Genomic DNA, 12,303 nt, shown 5'->3' on the forward strand with positions numbered 1-12,303 from the left:
TGGCTCACTCAAAATCATGATCCGGTAGGATAAAAACCTGCACATGGTTCCCAGTACTAATTTCGAATCACTCCGTATACCCCCTGTTTATTTTTTAGGCCAGGCAGACAAAATATGATAAATCCAATATGTAATATCTTGTCTTGATAAATGCCAAAATTATAAATGCGTTTCTGGACACTCAGTAGAGATATCGAAGGTAGTATTTCAGTAGTAAAAAGGTTTAAGGTATTACTAAGTTCCTTCGTCCGATAGCAACTTCGTACCGAACTTTCTTCTTAGTCCATAACATATATAAATTCAATGGCAGCATTGAGACATAAGATTTCACAATGAAAAAATTCACATGCTCATATCAAGAGTGTTGCACCTTTCAACACTCAGAGGCTGCATGAACAGATTTTTGAGATCTTCAAACCTAAACCGATGTACAACATTTAAAAGATAAACTATCAAAATAACAGAAGTTACAGTTAAATTGCAATCTAAACACTCTTGAGCTTCAATCATCAACAATGCTTTCAGCTATTACCTAGTTTGACTAAGTATGACGCTTCCGGTCTTCATCTTCATCTTCATCAGAGTCCCCACTTTCACGGAAACGTGGATTTTTCTCCTGCAAAATTTGCAAATAAATTAGTGGCAGCCCTCCTCAAAAATGCCAAACGTAGCTGGTGGTTCACACTTGCCAGACTTCTACCTCTAAGAGGTAAAGCCATTGATGGAACAACTGAATAACAACCAAGGTTTAAAAGAGACATAAAACCCACCGGTCTAGATTCATGGTCAACGTTCCTACGTGGTTCATGCTCACTTCTCTTTGGCACGTCAACAGGATGACGATCGTCCTCACGGTGTCGCTTCCGATGGAAATCTTTTAGTCCAAAAAACAAATCATTTTATATTTAAGAGAAAGCAAAAGTTGACTCACTAACCAATAGGACGCTGTGAGAAAAATATGAAGTCACATAGGAGTTACCTCTGCCGTGCCGGTAGGAGCCTCCATGACCATGATTTCTTTCATTTCTACCATCTGCATTAATATTTGTCATCATTTTCAACGTAAACAATCTGAAGTAATTAGTTGAAAAGATAACTATTGTAAAAAGTAGGTACACTATACACTTTCAATTTATACTTGCCAAGTAGTAAGCATTAGTGAGTTTAAAGAGAAACACAAATTTGAAATACTAATTAACTATCGGTGCGCCTACCTTTGAGTTCTTTGGTTTGCCATGATGCGCCAAAAATTATCAAGATATAATATAAGAACTTACAGTTGTTAGATGGCATAACAGGCTGAAAAGCTCCCAGAGCTCCAGCACCATAATCCACAAGCGTCCTCTGCACCTCAAGCTCTCTCTGGACCAATTTTCCATAACCACCCCTACGTACGATGAGTTAAGGTAAACTGATTGAATGATGAGCAATTACAAGAATGGTACATCAGTTAGCAAGGTAAGTTAAAACATATAAATTAACCAGCACTTGCGACCCTCAGTCCCAAGAATCCCAACAGTAATGGCAGACGAGAAAAAGGCAATGGGTTCAGTATGATGTTGTGATGTATAATCACTGTACAAGCTGATCTTCCTCTGATTAAAAACCATATCTACTGGCTTGAAAGCAATAAAAAATGAACAAAAGGTGAGCATATAATCAAGAGGCCTGACTCCAGTCCTCCTAAGATACAGCAGAACCCTAATCCTATTGAAGTAAAGCATATGTGAGATATGACATGACAGCACACTATCATAGGAATTACATAAACCAAACGACCTTCAGATAGAGCAATAACCACGATACCAAGAATATTAGCTGAGCTTTGCCTTAAATAGAAAAAGGATATCAGGATCATAGTCAGTGCGATATTCATCCCGCACCTGGAAAAATGGGCAGTGAAAGAATAAGCAGAAAGGTAAGAGCTAAACAAGGGGATATCTAACCTCAAAAGAAAACTAACAAAAAAAAGAGAATGAGACACAACATGACAAACAGACCTGACCACCACTTCGACCACGTCCCCATTGCCTGCCCTCTTGAAAACCCCAGTCAAAGTCCACACGGATAGGGCGATCGTCAAGAATTGTACCACTTATATACTTCACAGCATCTTCAGTATCTTCTCGGGAGTAATATCTGTCAAATATAATTTGATGGTCTAATAAGATGTACGGAAAATTTAATCACATATTTTGCCACTAGTCAAAACAATTGTCAAGTTTGTTGACGCGCAGTTAGCAAATAACCAAAAGAGAGTTTTTATGCAAAAAAAAGATAAATTATTATACACCATGAGTTTGTTCTTGTTGAGAATAGTCTGGAAAAAAGAGGGTGAAAATTTGAAACTAAAGCTAGGGTGGAACAAAATAGTGATAATTATAAAAACTCAATAAATTTCAAAATATATTCTTCGTTCATAATGTAAGACGAGGGCCAAGAAGAGCTTTAAACTGGAATGCAAATTAACATGAGAAGAAAATATCAATCAAATAAGGTATCACCAAATCGTGTCTCATAAAATCATTTATCAATTTTCAGAAATACACATCCAAGTTTTTAAAGTATGCCATGAAAATAGTTGATTAAATAAAGAAAGGCTTCCACATTTTGCGTAGCATACTAAGAAAATCATGTACTCTGTATAATTTAAGGCAAATTCCATACACCTCAGATTAGTAAATATGAAGAGAAGTAGTCCTTACAATACAAAACAAAAACCACAAGGAGTTTTTGAATTCTTATCCAAACCCATAATCATCTTTTTAATCTCTCCAACCCGAGAAAATAGCTCATAAACTTGCTCTTCAGTTGTATAGAAAGACATGTTTCCAATATAGACAGTCGTTGAGTTCTTGAGTGCTTCCTCAAATTCTTCTTGGGATCCAGGAAATCTTCTATCTCGGTACGCTGAGAGCTTATTTAAATCCTAATTACATTACAGTAATGAAGATATGTCAAGGAAACATTACACACTAACCAATACATGTACTACTCTGGCAGGACATTCATTATGGGAATCTAAAACAACAAAAGTGGGCAGCATTTCAATTAGAGCCGAGGGATGCTTCAATCATCTAATAGAACCGAGCTTTGACCCGCGATAACAGGATCAAGTCAAAATTTCAGGTTTCACAAAGAATACCAATTCTTTCAATTACAAGCCATAGATCAAAAGCTTAATATTACATGAATGCCTAATATTTTACAATAAGCTTAAGATAAAAAAATATATAAAAAATATTAATTAAAAAAAATTACATGATAAACATGCATAATAGTCCATGTGTATGAAATCAACTGCAACTTGCCCCCCTATGGCTATTCAGTTGCATAGTTGTAGATACTAATAAACTCTTCATTTATACAAACTAAAAACTTAAAACTAGGGGAATTGCAACTCAAAAATACAACAATAAAAATCTAAACTGACGATCTGTGCCAAAAAGTTCTTTTTCTGATAAATGATAGGAAATCATTAATTTACAAACATTCACGTTATTCCAGGATCTACCTATGTTGGATTAGAGAATGTTGATAAAAAGATCAAAAGCCGTAAATACTTTACAGCAAATGTTCTGTAATAATCAAGGATGAGTACTGGCGTACAGCCTATCTGGCAAGATGACCATTGCAATTCTAACACATTTCAAAACTCTGTATGTTCTAATTTGTAAGATGGGTATAGCCAAGCAAATTACTGTTATAATATTTACGAATCTAATATAAATTTTCTGCACCTCTTTTACCTGTGATTGTGGTATTTAACAAACACCTGAACTTTGTCCAAACTTGTTGAGATCAAGAATAGCTATCTAATATCTTGTATGTCATTCAATTTCTTAAGCATTTACATGGGATAGGCAGCTACAACAAACAGTACAATAAAGGGAGTATGGGGGTCTTACCTTGAATAAAGAAGCCATTTATACTCAAAAAAAGGGGAGAATTTCAAAGAGTCCACTCTCAATAATTGTTGTCCTGCAAAGATAGGACAAGCATTAACTTTCCATCCAAAAACAGAAGGATTCTGTCATTTTGATGATTAATTGAGTATTAAATCAACCCATTTACTCATTCATACTTCCCCTAAGTTATCGTAGAGACCTTAAACATTCAGCTAACAGGCCCTTGGTTCCCAATATATACCAGTAATAAACTAATAAATTTTTGTAAAAAAAAAATACTTAACGGAGGTAGTACTATTAATGTAAGTGTAGCATGAAACTGAAAGCGCTGCCCAAGTATTTTGACACTAAAAAAATCACTTTACATATATCCCTCAGTCTCCCATACCAAAATTTTATGTGGAAAAAAGTATAAGAATTCATTTATTGCACTGTTTCCCTGAAACAAATAGGCCTTCACATATATGATTCCAGCATAAACAAAAACTATTAAGAAAATTCACTATGTTTTACAATGAGCCGCCAATTGTTTTTGGTAATTTGAATCCTTTGTTTGAACAGAACGAGTAACTGAGATCAACAAGTACCACCATCATAGTAAAGTGGTTAAAGTTTCAGGAAATAAGGAATATTTGGGACAGCTGAACCATGTTCCGATACCCGGATTAGCTGGAGCCTATGAGCAGGCCCAACACAAAGAATTTTCCATGATAGTTGTTAAACCTTAAAGCCGAACCTGAATAAGAGTAGGCTCGACTTGGCTTTAGACATGCTCGGCTAGAGATCGAAGCTTGACGAGCCTCAAAAACCAAGTTCGGCTTGAATAATGCAACACATTAACAACCAAATTTGACACAATTATCAAATTAGTCTCGAAAAACCACATAAATTTTCTGGCTTAAGAATATTAACGTAAATTGCACATATTAATATTCTAGCAACAAAATTGCTCATTATAAGCATTAATAACTTCAGTAATTGTGACCAAAAGTTCAGTAAATTGAAGAAAGAATCCACGTTGGAAGAACCCTAAATTAGCAATACTGACAATTAGTTTAACGATAATGCGAAATTAAACCCTAGAATTTGAAATGATAAGATGATTAAAAAGAAAGTTGAAAACACTTTACCTCAGAAACTGCTTCAATGGAGGAAAGAAAGCTGAGAAGCCGCTTCAATGAAGAACTCAGAGTGCGCTTCAATGGAGGAGAGAGAAAGAGGGGTGCAGCGTACAAGTGAGAAGCTCCGAAGCGAAAAAAGAAAAGGAAGATTAATGAAATAAGTAATATCAACCATTAGATCTAAATAATATCACGATCAGAATTTATTCATTTGCTGGTAATTTTTTTTCTGTACTCCTTCGCACGAGATCTAAGCTAGTACGAGTATTTTTAATTTAGCTATTAGCCTATTACGGGGTATTTTACCTATACCGCATTGACCAACTCTAGAGCGTGTAAGATTGAACACTTATCCAATCAAATTTATACGAAACAGACAAACAGTAATAACTATTTTTGTAGTCCCATTCAATTCACCTTATTTTTGTTGAATTAAAATTATTTTTAATAAATTTAAGTAAATTTTACTGAAATTAATTTTGCTGAGCTGAAATTATTTTTATCTTTATTATATTTTTTTCTTTAAAATTACTGATTTTAGCTAAATTAAAATTATTTTTACCCATTCTCTATTATATTTTTTCTTTAAAACTACTGACCTAAGTACTCGTTGAGTCGTTGTAAGACTTGTAAGTTGTGTAACCATATGGAGCGGCGTTTGGTACCCTCACTAGTTTACTACTTTACTCTATTAATATGTGCCCAATATATATACTCAATAAATACCAACGGAGTAAATTATGAATTTAAAAAGATCAATTAAAAGTTAAAGAGATGAAATTGGCAAATTTTAGTAACCTCCTGTTATTTCTTTATGATTTGGTCATATGTGTCTGTATTAAATTTAATGCTTTATTTTCTTACTCCGAGTATTTTCGTACCGAGTATAATTAAGCTACGGTGTTGAGAGAAGACGTAGGTGTTGTTTGGTTGACGTGGGAATTTAATTCCCATAGGAATTTATAATTCATGGGAAGTTAATTCAAATTCCTAAGGATTTATAGAATGTGTTTGGTTGGCAATAAGGGAATGAAATCTCCCATGAATTTTGGTTTACCTAGGGGCTAGGTAATTTATTTTCCATGTTTTGTGGGAAGTTAAAATTCCCATGAATTCCCACTTTCCCCATTTTTGCTTTTTTATGTCAATCAAACAACTACTTATTTTATCAATTTCCATGAATTTTCAATTCCTCTATTTTTATGAATGGTCCCAAGATTTAACCTGCACAAATTAGAGTGAAGAGAGAATAGAATAGTTTATTTATTATTCATCAATAGATAGAGTATTTATACAAAATCTACGCTCATAAGATAAGAAACAATATTCCTAAAAGATATACTAATATAATCATAAATAATCCTAAAGATATATACACTAAATAATATCTTAGCATAAATAAACCTGAATATATTATTCTCTTAATAATATCTACCAAAAATAAATCCCAGGTATATTTTCCAATATCTTATATCTCTAACAGATTGTTAGAGGTGGTTTTACAGTTTTAAATACATGAACACGGAAGCATAACATCCCGGGGTCGGGAGTACTATACACGCTAAATATCATCCCTGAATCTTCCCATTTTACAGGCCGTCCCTTTTCCTCCATTTCTCTCTCCTTTTTTTTCCTTCCTCGTCTCCGGCCACTTTCTTCTTCATTTTTCCAGAAATGTTGGAATTCTTCGCTTGAACATCTTGCAATTTCTTGTTGCTCAAGCTCGTTTAATTCTTCGAAATTCATAAATTTTACCAAATTTCATCTGATTCAATGACAGCTGCTAAGCGCGCGATTCAATTTGGTGTAAATTCGAGTAGGTTCTTCGCTAATTCGAGAGGTTTTGCTGCTGTGGATCCGCAGATTACCCGATTCAATCATAATTTTCGGCAATTCTGTCAGCTTCAAGCTCCCAACAATAATCGGCGTGGATTGCTTGTCGATACTTTAGCTCTGGTACTTGATTTCTCTCTACATTTCATCCGATTTCGTGATGATTTCTTTGATTTTGTTAGCATTTTGTGCATATTTTATCTGCGTTCACTTGTTAATTAAAATATTTGCATTGAAATCATAGTATTGTAGTATCATACTCAATTATTTAGCTTCATTTTGTAGTTTCAGATTTAATTTTTTAATACTCTGAATTGTAGTTCTTTTTATGGCTGATTTTGTTTTATTTGTAGTAAAAATAAGTACATTGCAATATTATGCTGTTTTTGCCTGTTTGCGATTTATTTGCTAGAACTTGTACTTTTAATTTGGCTGATTTGCGGAACTTGACTAGTCTACCGAGATTTTAGGTTTGAATATGCAAATTTATTGTTGATGAATATAGGTGAGGAATTTGGAGGCACAAGGTGTTCCGCAGAAGCAGGCTGAGGCAATTACAAATGCAATTATTCAAGTTGTGGGTGACAGCATGGAAAATATGTCACAATCCTTTGTTTCTAAGTCGGAAATGCAAAAGGTATAATTACTGTTTGTTTTTTTTTGTTTTTTTTTCAGTATCTTCGGGCTTGTTATATACGAGTAGACGGAGTAGTCGAGTATAATTAAAGTTTCCGTATGCTTCCTATCGAACTTATCGATCTTTTGTTGTCTGAATGTGGTGTAGACGGAAATGCTTCAGGATTCAAACATTTCCAGATTCAAAGGTGAAGTAAAAACCTCTCAGGTATAGAAACAAGCTATTACTACTCTATACTTGTTTGCCTTGCAAAATATATTGAAGATTAAGCATGAAATGCTATATAAAGTGATACTTTACTATGTAAATAAGAAGCTCTATGTTCATTTACCATTTATGTGAAGTTCTTTGTAATGGAGAAATATGAAATGTTATGTAAAGTGATACTTTGTATTTACTGCATGAAATATGGATTGGTTTCTATTTGGTTGGATGACTTGAATCACTTGAATATGTGTCAAATTGATCCAAATATATGTTAGTGTAGCAATTCTAGAACTACAGTCTGAAACATTCCCATGTTTGAGCAATTTGATTTTGTTAACAGTATACTCCGTAGCTGTGTCTTGTTCCACCTGAATTGTTCTATCTGAAGTCTTTTTATCAACTAGTTATTGCCTTTTTTTCTGTCTCCTTTGGCACTTTTTTTGTAAAAAAACATTATTTCTGTTAGATCGTCAATTAGGGTTGGATTTTTAAATTTTTTTTGTTCAAGCAGACAATTCACTTAATGTACAAAAGGTCTTTTGAATATGGACTTTTAGCTTTACTACAAGTTTTTTTGACTTGGAATATGGAGAATATACTCCGTAGTTTTTAGATACAGTGCAACGAACTTTGCATTGTCATATATTGAAAGGATGGACATTGATGGACCCGCAGCTTGCACTTGCTTCTTCGGATTCATCACTTATATTGGGTGTTACCTTACCATTGGTGAGTACTCACAGATGAATTTGCCCTTTCTGTCTGAAAAGTTGGAATGCCTGGATAAGGCTTATAGTTTCACATAACAGGAGCTGCAAGCCTTATTATTATTTTTTCCATTCCAACTCCTCTATTGTCATTCTTCCTTATTCTGTCCAGCTAAACCTCACCTCCTCCTTGTAATTCTACTTCTCAATAACTTGAATTAAGCGTATGGACCAGACTACAATATGACTCCCACCCTATATAGTACCTGGAGCTTTTCATGGTTATTTTAAAAAGCAAAATAAAACTGGTAGAGATCCTCATAAAGAGCGACAGTCACTTGTCTAACACCTTTTTACCTCCCTGAATACTCTCTATGTAACTGAGGAAAAGTAAGTTTTTCCATTGACAAGAAAGCTAAGCTGATTCATTAAAATAGTGTCATGTTAGCTAGAAAAAAGGGACAATGCAGGGAAAAGATGTTCCTCGCATGGAGATTGTGGACCTTCTTATGGCAGGTGATACTTGTGCTGTATCGATATGTTCATTAGAAATATCCCTTAACCCCGGTTGTTTAAAATTCTAGATTAGAAGTAGCTTGTTATTCTTATTCATTGTAAAGATCATATTGTTGCGTTTCAGAGAAAACAGTTTCTTTGTTATCTATTGTCAATATGATTTTTGCACTTTTAACACCCCTTTCTGCCTAAGAAGCCCCTTTACATGTGTTATCAAGGTTGATATTGATATTATTTTGGAAAATTTGGGAGTGTAAGGCAAGATGGTGAATTTGAGCTGAATTATTAACTAGCAGTCTCACCATCAGGTTGAAACTTTAACTTGTTTTTTGTTTGATTTTAGTTATCTCAAGGCTTATAGAGTAATAAAGTGAGACTATCAATTTAGTGCAAAGTTTGTATTATTAGTCACACCCTCAAGCTTATAACATTCATCCCAACTTCCAAACAGTACCAATTGAAAACTCTCGTCCTCACATCTCAGTTTTATTGCACTTCTTTGCCTACTTATCTGGGTGAAGCTGTTTCTTCGTTACACTATGTTTCTGATAAGGTGAAAATTGTGGCATCATTGAAGGGTCATTGATTTTGGAGTGTAAATATTGAAGATAAGTCATCTTTTCTGCATAGAGAATGACAAGTCTGATAACATATATGATTAATTATACTGCAAGAGCTTTTAATATGAGATTTAAAGCCTCTCTATTAGTTATCAGAGAGATGTTGCCAAAGTACATGATAAATGTTGATTACATTAATTGTATCTGTTTGAGAGCAAAAAAGTTCATTGTTATCAACTCCCTACTTCCATCCATTTTTATGTTTTGGGATGTTTAATGAAAGTTTCTAATTAGTTAATGACTCTGTATGTATATAACTAATTGTCTCTATTCCTATTTGGGTATTTTTTTTTTTTTTTTCCTTATTTAACATTCTACTGGTGACTTGTGAAAAGTCAACATCGAAAACACAGTGGACTGGAGAGTATTTTTTTTTTTTATATAAAAAAAAAAATCTAATGTGTTGTACACTTTATATCTGTGAATTGTGATTTTTTTTTTTTTTTTTTTTTTTAGTAATTCACTACTTGATATAGTTGTTAACCAATCAACTTTAGGTCTTAAGCTAGGTATATATTCAGCTGCATACACGTGTCATAGGCTAGGATAATTGTGTACAGCTGAATAAACGGCAACAACTATCCTGTATGCCATAGACAACATAATAGTGGGCTGGTGGCTTTCAAATGGATGTAGGTAACTGACTTTATAACTTATAGTATTACTATTTTTCCAAATATTACTTCGGATTTACTTGTGACTTTGATGGGTGAAATTTACTAACTTTGACCATGAACTTGTCCAACATTGTATAGTTATTCTAATAGCATAGATAGATTTATGTTAGTCAAAATTATCGAAATTAGCTATCAAAATTTTGTCCAACATTTGGCCACAAAATTTAATTGTGGCTTTATACGATTGAGAAATAAGGGAATATACTTTTGAAACATAATTGACTAAGGCTCTGCATGGGGCTGTAGGTAAAATTCTAAGTACATATCTTCATAACAATTACATAAGACACTTATCTCCTATCAACAACTGTGGTTCGATTGTTAGCAGGGACATTATTTTCCTTGTTTAGAGAGACCAAAAATGCAATACTCTTGTTTCTTACTTTGAACTACTTTTTATCGTTTGCAGGACCATCATTTTTCCTTGTTACAAAGAGAGAATGAAAAGCTTCAGAATGATATTGAAAAGCTGCGTAGTGAGCTGAAGTGAGTTCTATCACTGTGTATATTTCTTGTTTACCTAAACTGGATATTTGGATTTAGTCTTTGGCCTAGAATTTAATTGATATTTGGATTAGGTATGAAGTTGACAAGGTAACAGCTGGACAGCGTTTGGATTTAAATCTTGAAAAAGGGTGAGCAATGAAAACACTTTTTTCTTTTTTTTTTTGACGGAAGCACTGAAAACACTTCATTTACTTGAAGTAGCAGTTTTTCTGGTGATATTTTGTCTCGTGAACGTTCCTTGGTTTACTCTGCCTGAGCTTATAGTTAATATGTATTCAGGCGCATACGTGATGAACTTGCTAATCAGAAGGCAGAAAACAACAACCTTACCAATAAACTCGATCGAGTGAGTAATTATGCCCTCATTTAAATTTAATGCTTCAGTTTGAGAGTTGCATTTTGTATTTTGCAAGGCTGATTGCATATTGACCTTTCAATTAAATATTTGACAAGAGAATTGATTGCTGTAAAGTTACATCGCATCTTGAGTTCAGTTGAGTTGAGTTGAGTTGTGGCTTCAATTTTGAGGCAAAAGTATTTTGAGGTTAACTTTGGATTAAATAATTGATTCATAAACCCTTGCCTCCAGGAAATTAATGCGCTGAAAGCTCAACTGGAAGCTGGAAAGGTAGAGTTGATCAGATTCTGCATCGGTACTCTTGCCTCCACTGTTGCTGTTGGTCTTGCTTTCTTTCGAGTGTTCAAGTAGGTGCACTTTGGTAATAATGGAATGGCTACAAGCATACATGATTCTTTTCAAGACCACTAGGAGCCTATGACCATAGCCGTACGTAAGAGGTTCAAATTCATTCTTATCTGGCATTATTTTTTCTAAGTCAGAATTTAGTATTTTTTTTCTAAGCCGGAATTTGATAACATCGTAGCTATCATCTTCACTTGTTAACACTAATTTCTTGGTGCAAGAGTGGTTATCTGTGTACAGAATTTGTAGTCTTAAATCTGTGTAGTCTTTTTTGTATGAAAAAAACTGTATTTGAAAGGAAATTTGAAATAGGGAAGAAGTAAAAGTAAAAGCCACCTCTTGCTTTGTGATTATACTGCAATGCAGTATTATAGTTTACTTCGTGTATATCTTAAGATGGAGGTGTTTTCGTTTGATATAAAAGAATGAATTAGCAGGTGTTGAACCGTGCACTTTTCCATCAAATAAAGCTTCATTGTGAACAATTGTCAACAAACAGCCAAAATCAACAATGAGGATAATGGTGTTGATTTTTAAGTAACAAATACCAAAATAGTATAATATGAACGACTCATGTAATGCATGCATAAACAATAAGTGGTATGGTAAGTTGGTAATTAATGAATGGGTAAATTAGGGTTTGGTAACTTAGTAAGAAGGATTTGTGATATTTTAATCTTGGGACCTCATGTTAGTGAATTGAATCATCTTTATAGCGTTTGACTACCAATGTAACAAGAATTCCGAAATAGCCACATAATTGAACCAAATTCTTTCTCTAGACTATATAAACTTGTTGGTGGGACTGATGTGGTTCCAAATCAAATTATATGACCTTAGGACCACATAGGACTCCTTTCACACTCA

General features: G+C 33.9%; 2 protein-coding genes across 3 annotated transcripts; one reads left to right on the top strand and one right to left on the bottom strand.

Annotated features, from left to right (window-relative positions):
- Window positions 1–259: 259 nt before the first annotated feature.
- Window positions 260–5,266, bottom strand: LOC110718878 (nuclear cap-binding protein subunit 2-like). Of its 2 annotated transcripts, XM_021897807.1 has the most exons (10): window positions 5,039–5,266; window positions 3,909–3,981; window positions 2,706–2,929; window positions 2,001–2,139; window positions 1,850–1,883; window positions 1,278–1,391; window positions 980–1,033; window positions 771–874; window positions 533–616; window positions 260–418 (listed from the first exon to the last, which is right to left on the bottom strand). In XM_021897807.1, exons 2-9 carry the CDS (start codon window positions 3,924–3,926, stop codon window positions 542–544), a joined length of 762 nt encoding a protein of 253 aa, XP_021753499.1. In that variant the 5' UTR covers window positions 3,927–3,981; window positions 5,039–5,266; the 3' UTR covers window positions 260–418; window positions 533–541. The 2 variants fall into 2 exon arrangements, with proteins under 2 accessions (XP_021753499.1, XP_021753498.1); XM_021897806.1 differs by having other exon boundaries at window positions 260–616; window positions 5,039–5,265.
- Window positions 5,267–6,547: 1,281 nt separating this feature from the next.
- Window positions 6,548–11,881, top strand: LOC110718879 (protein FMP32, mitochondrial-like). The gene is made up of 7 exons (XM_021897809.1): window positions 6,548–6,985; window positions 7,368–7,499; window positions 7,647–7,706; window positions 10,636–10,712; window positions 10,805–10,861; window positions 11,013–11,079; window positions 11,323–11,881. Exons 1-7 carry the CDS (start codon window positions 6,803–6,805, stop codon window positions 11,440–11,442), a joined length of 696 nt encoding a protein of 231 aa, XP_021753501.1. The 5' UTR covers window positions 6,548–6,802; the 3' UTR covers window positions 11,443–11,881.
- The last annotated feature ends 422 nt before the right edge of the window (window positions 11,882–12,303 follow it).

This window comes from Chenopodium quinoa, unplaced genomic scaffold (assembly GCF_001683475.1).
Source record: "Chenopodium quinoa cultivar QQ74 unplaced genomic scaffold, ASM168347v1, whole genome shotgun sequence".
NCBI classification, from domain to species: Eukaryota; Viridiplantae; Streptophyta; class Magnoliopsida; order Caryophyllales; family Amaranthaceae; genus Chenopodium; species Chenopodium quinoa.

Excerpts from the sequence above, each read along its gene's own strand:
- LOC110718878 (XM_021897807.1), bottom strand. Across the intron at positions 2,140-2,705 it reads TGTGGTTTTTGTTTTGTATT|ATATTACTCCCGAGAAGATA; the intron begins GTAAGGACTACT and ends TATATTTGACAG. Across the intron at positions 1,034-1,277 it reads TGTTATGCCATCTAACAACT|ATGGTAGAAATGAAAGAAAT; the intron begins GTAAGTTCTTAT and ends ATATTAATGCAG.
- LOC110718879 (XM_021897809.1), top strand. The coding sequence starts at position 6,803 with ATGACAGCTGCTAAGCGCGCGATTCAATTTGGTGTAAATTCGAGTAGG. Across the intron at positions 7,500-7,646 it reads CTAAGTCGGAAATGCAAAAG|ACGGAAATGCTTCAGGATTC; the intron begins GTATAATTACTG and ends AATGTGGTGTAG. Across the intron at positions 7,707-10,635 it reads GTGAAGTAAAAACCTCTCAG|GACCATCATTTTTCCTTGTT; the intron begins GTATAGAAACAA and ends TATCGTTTGCAG.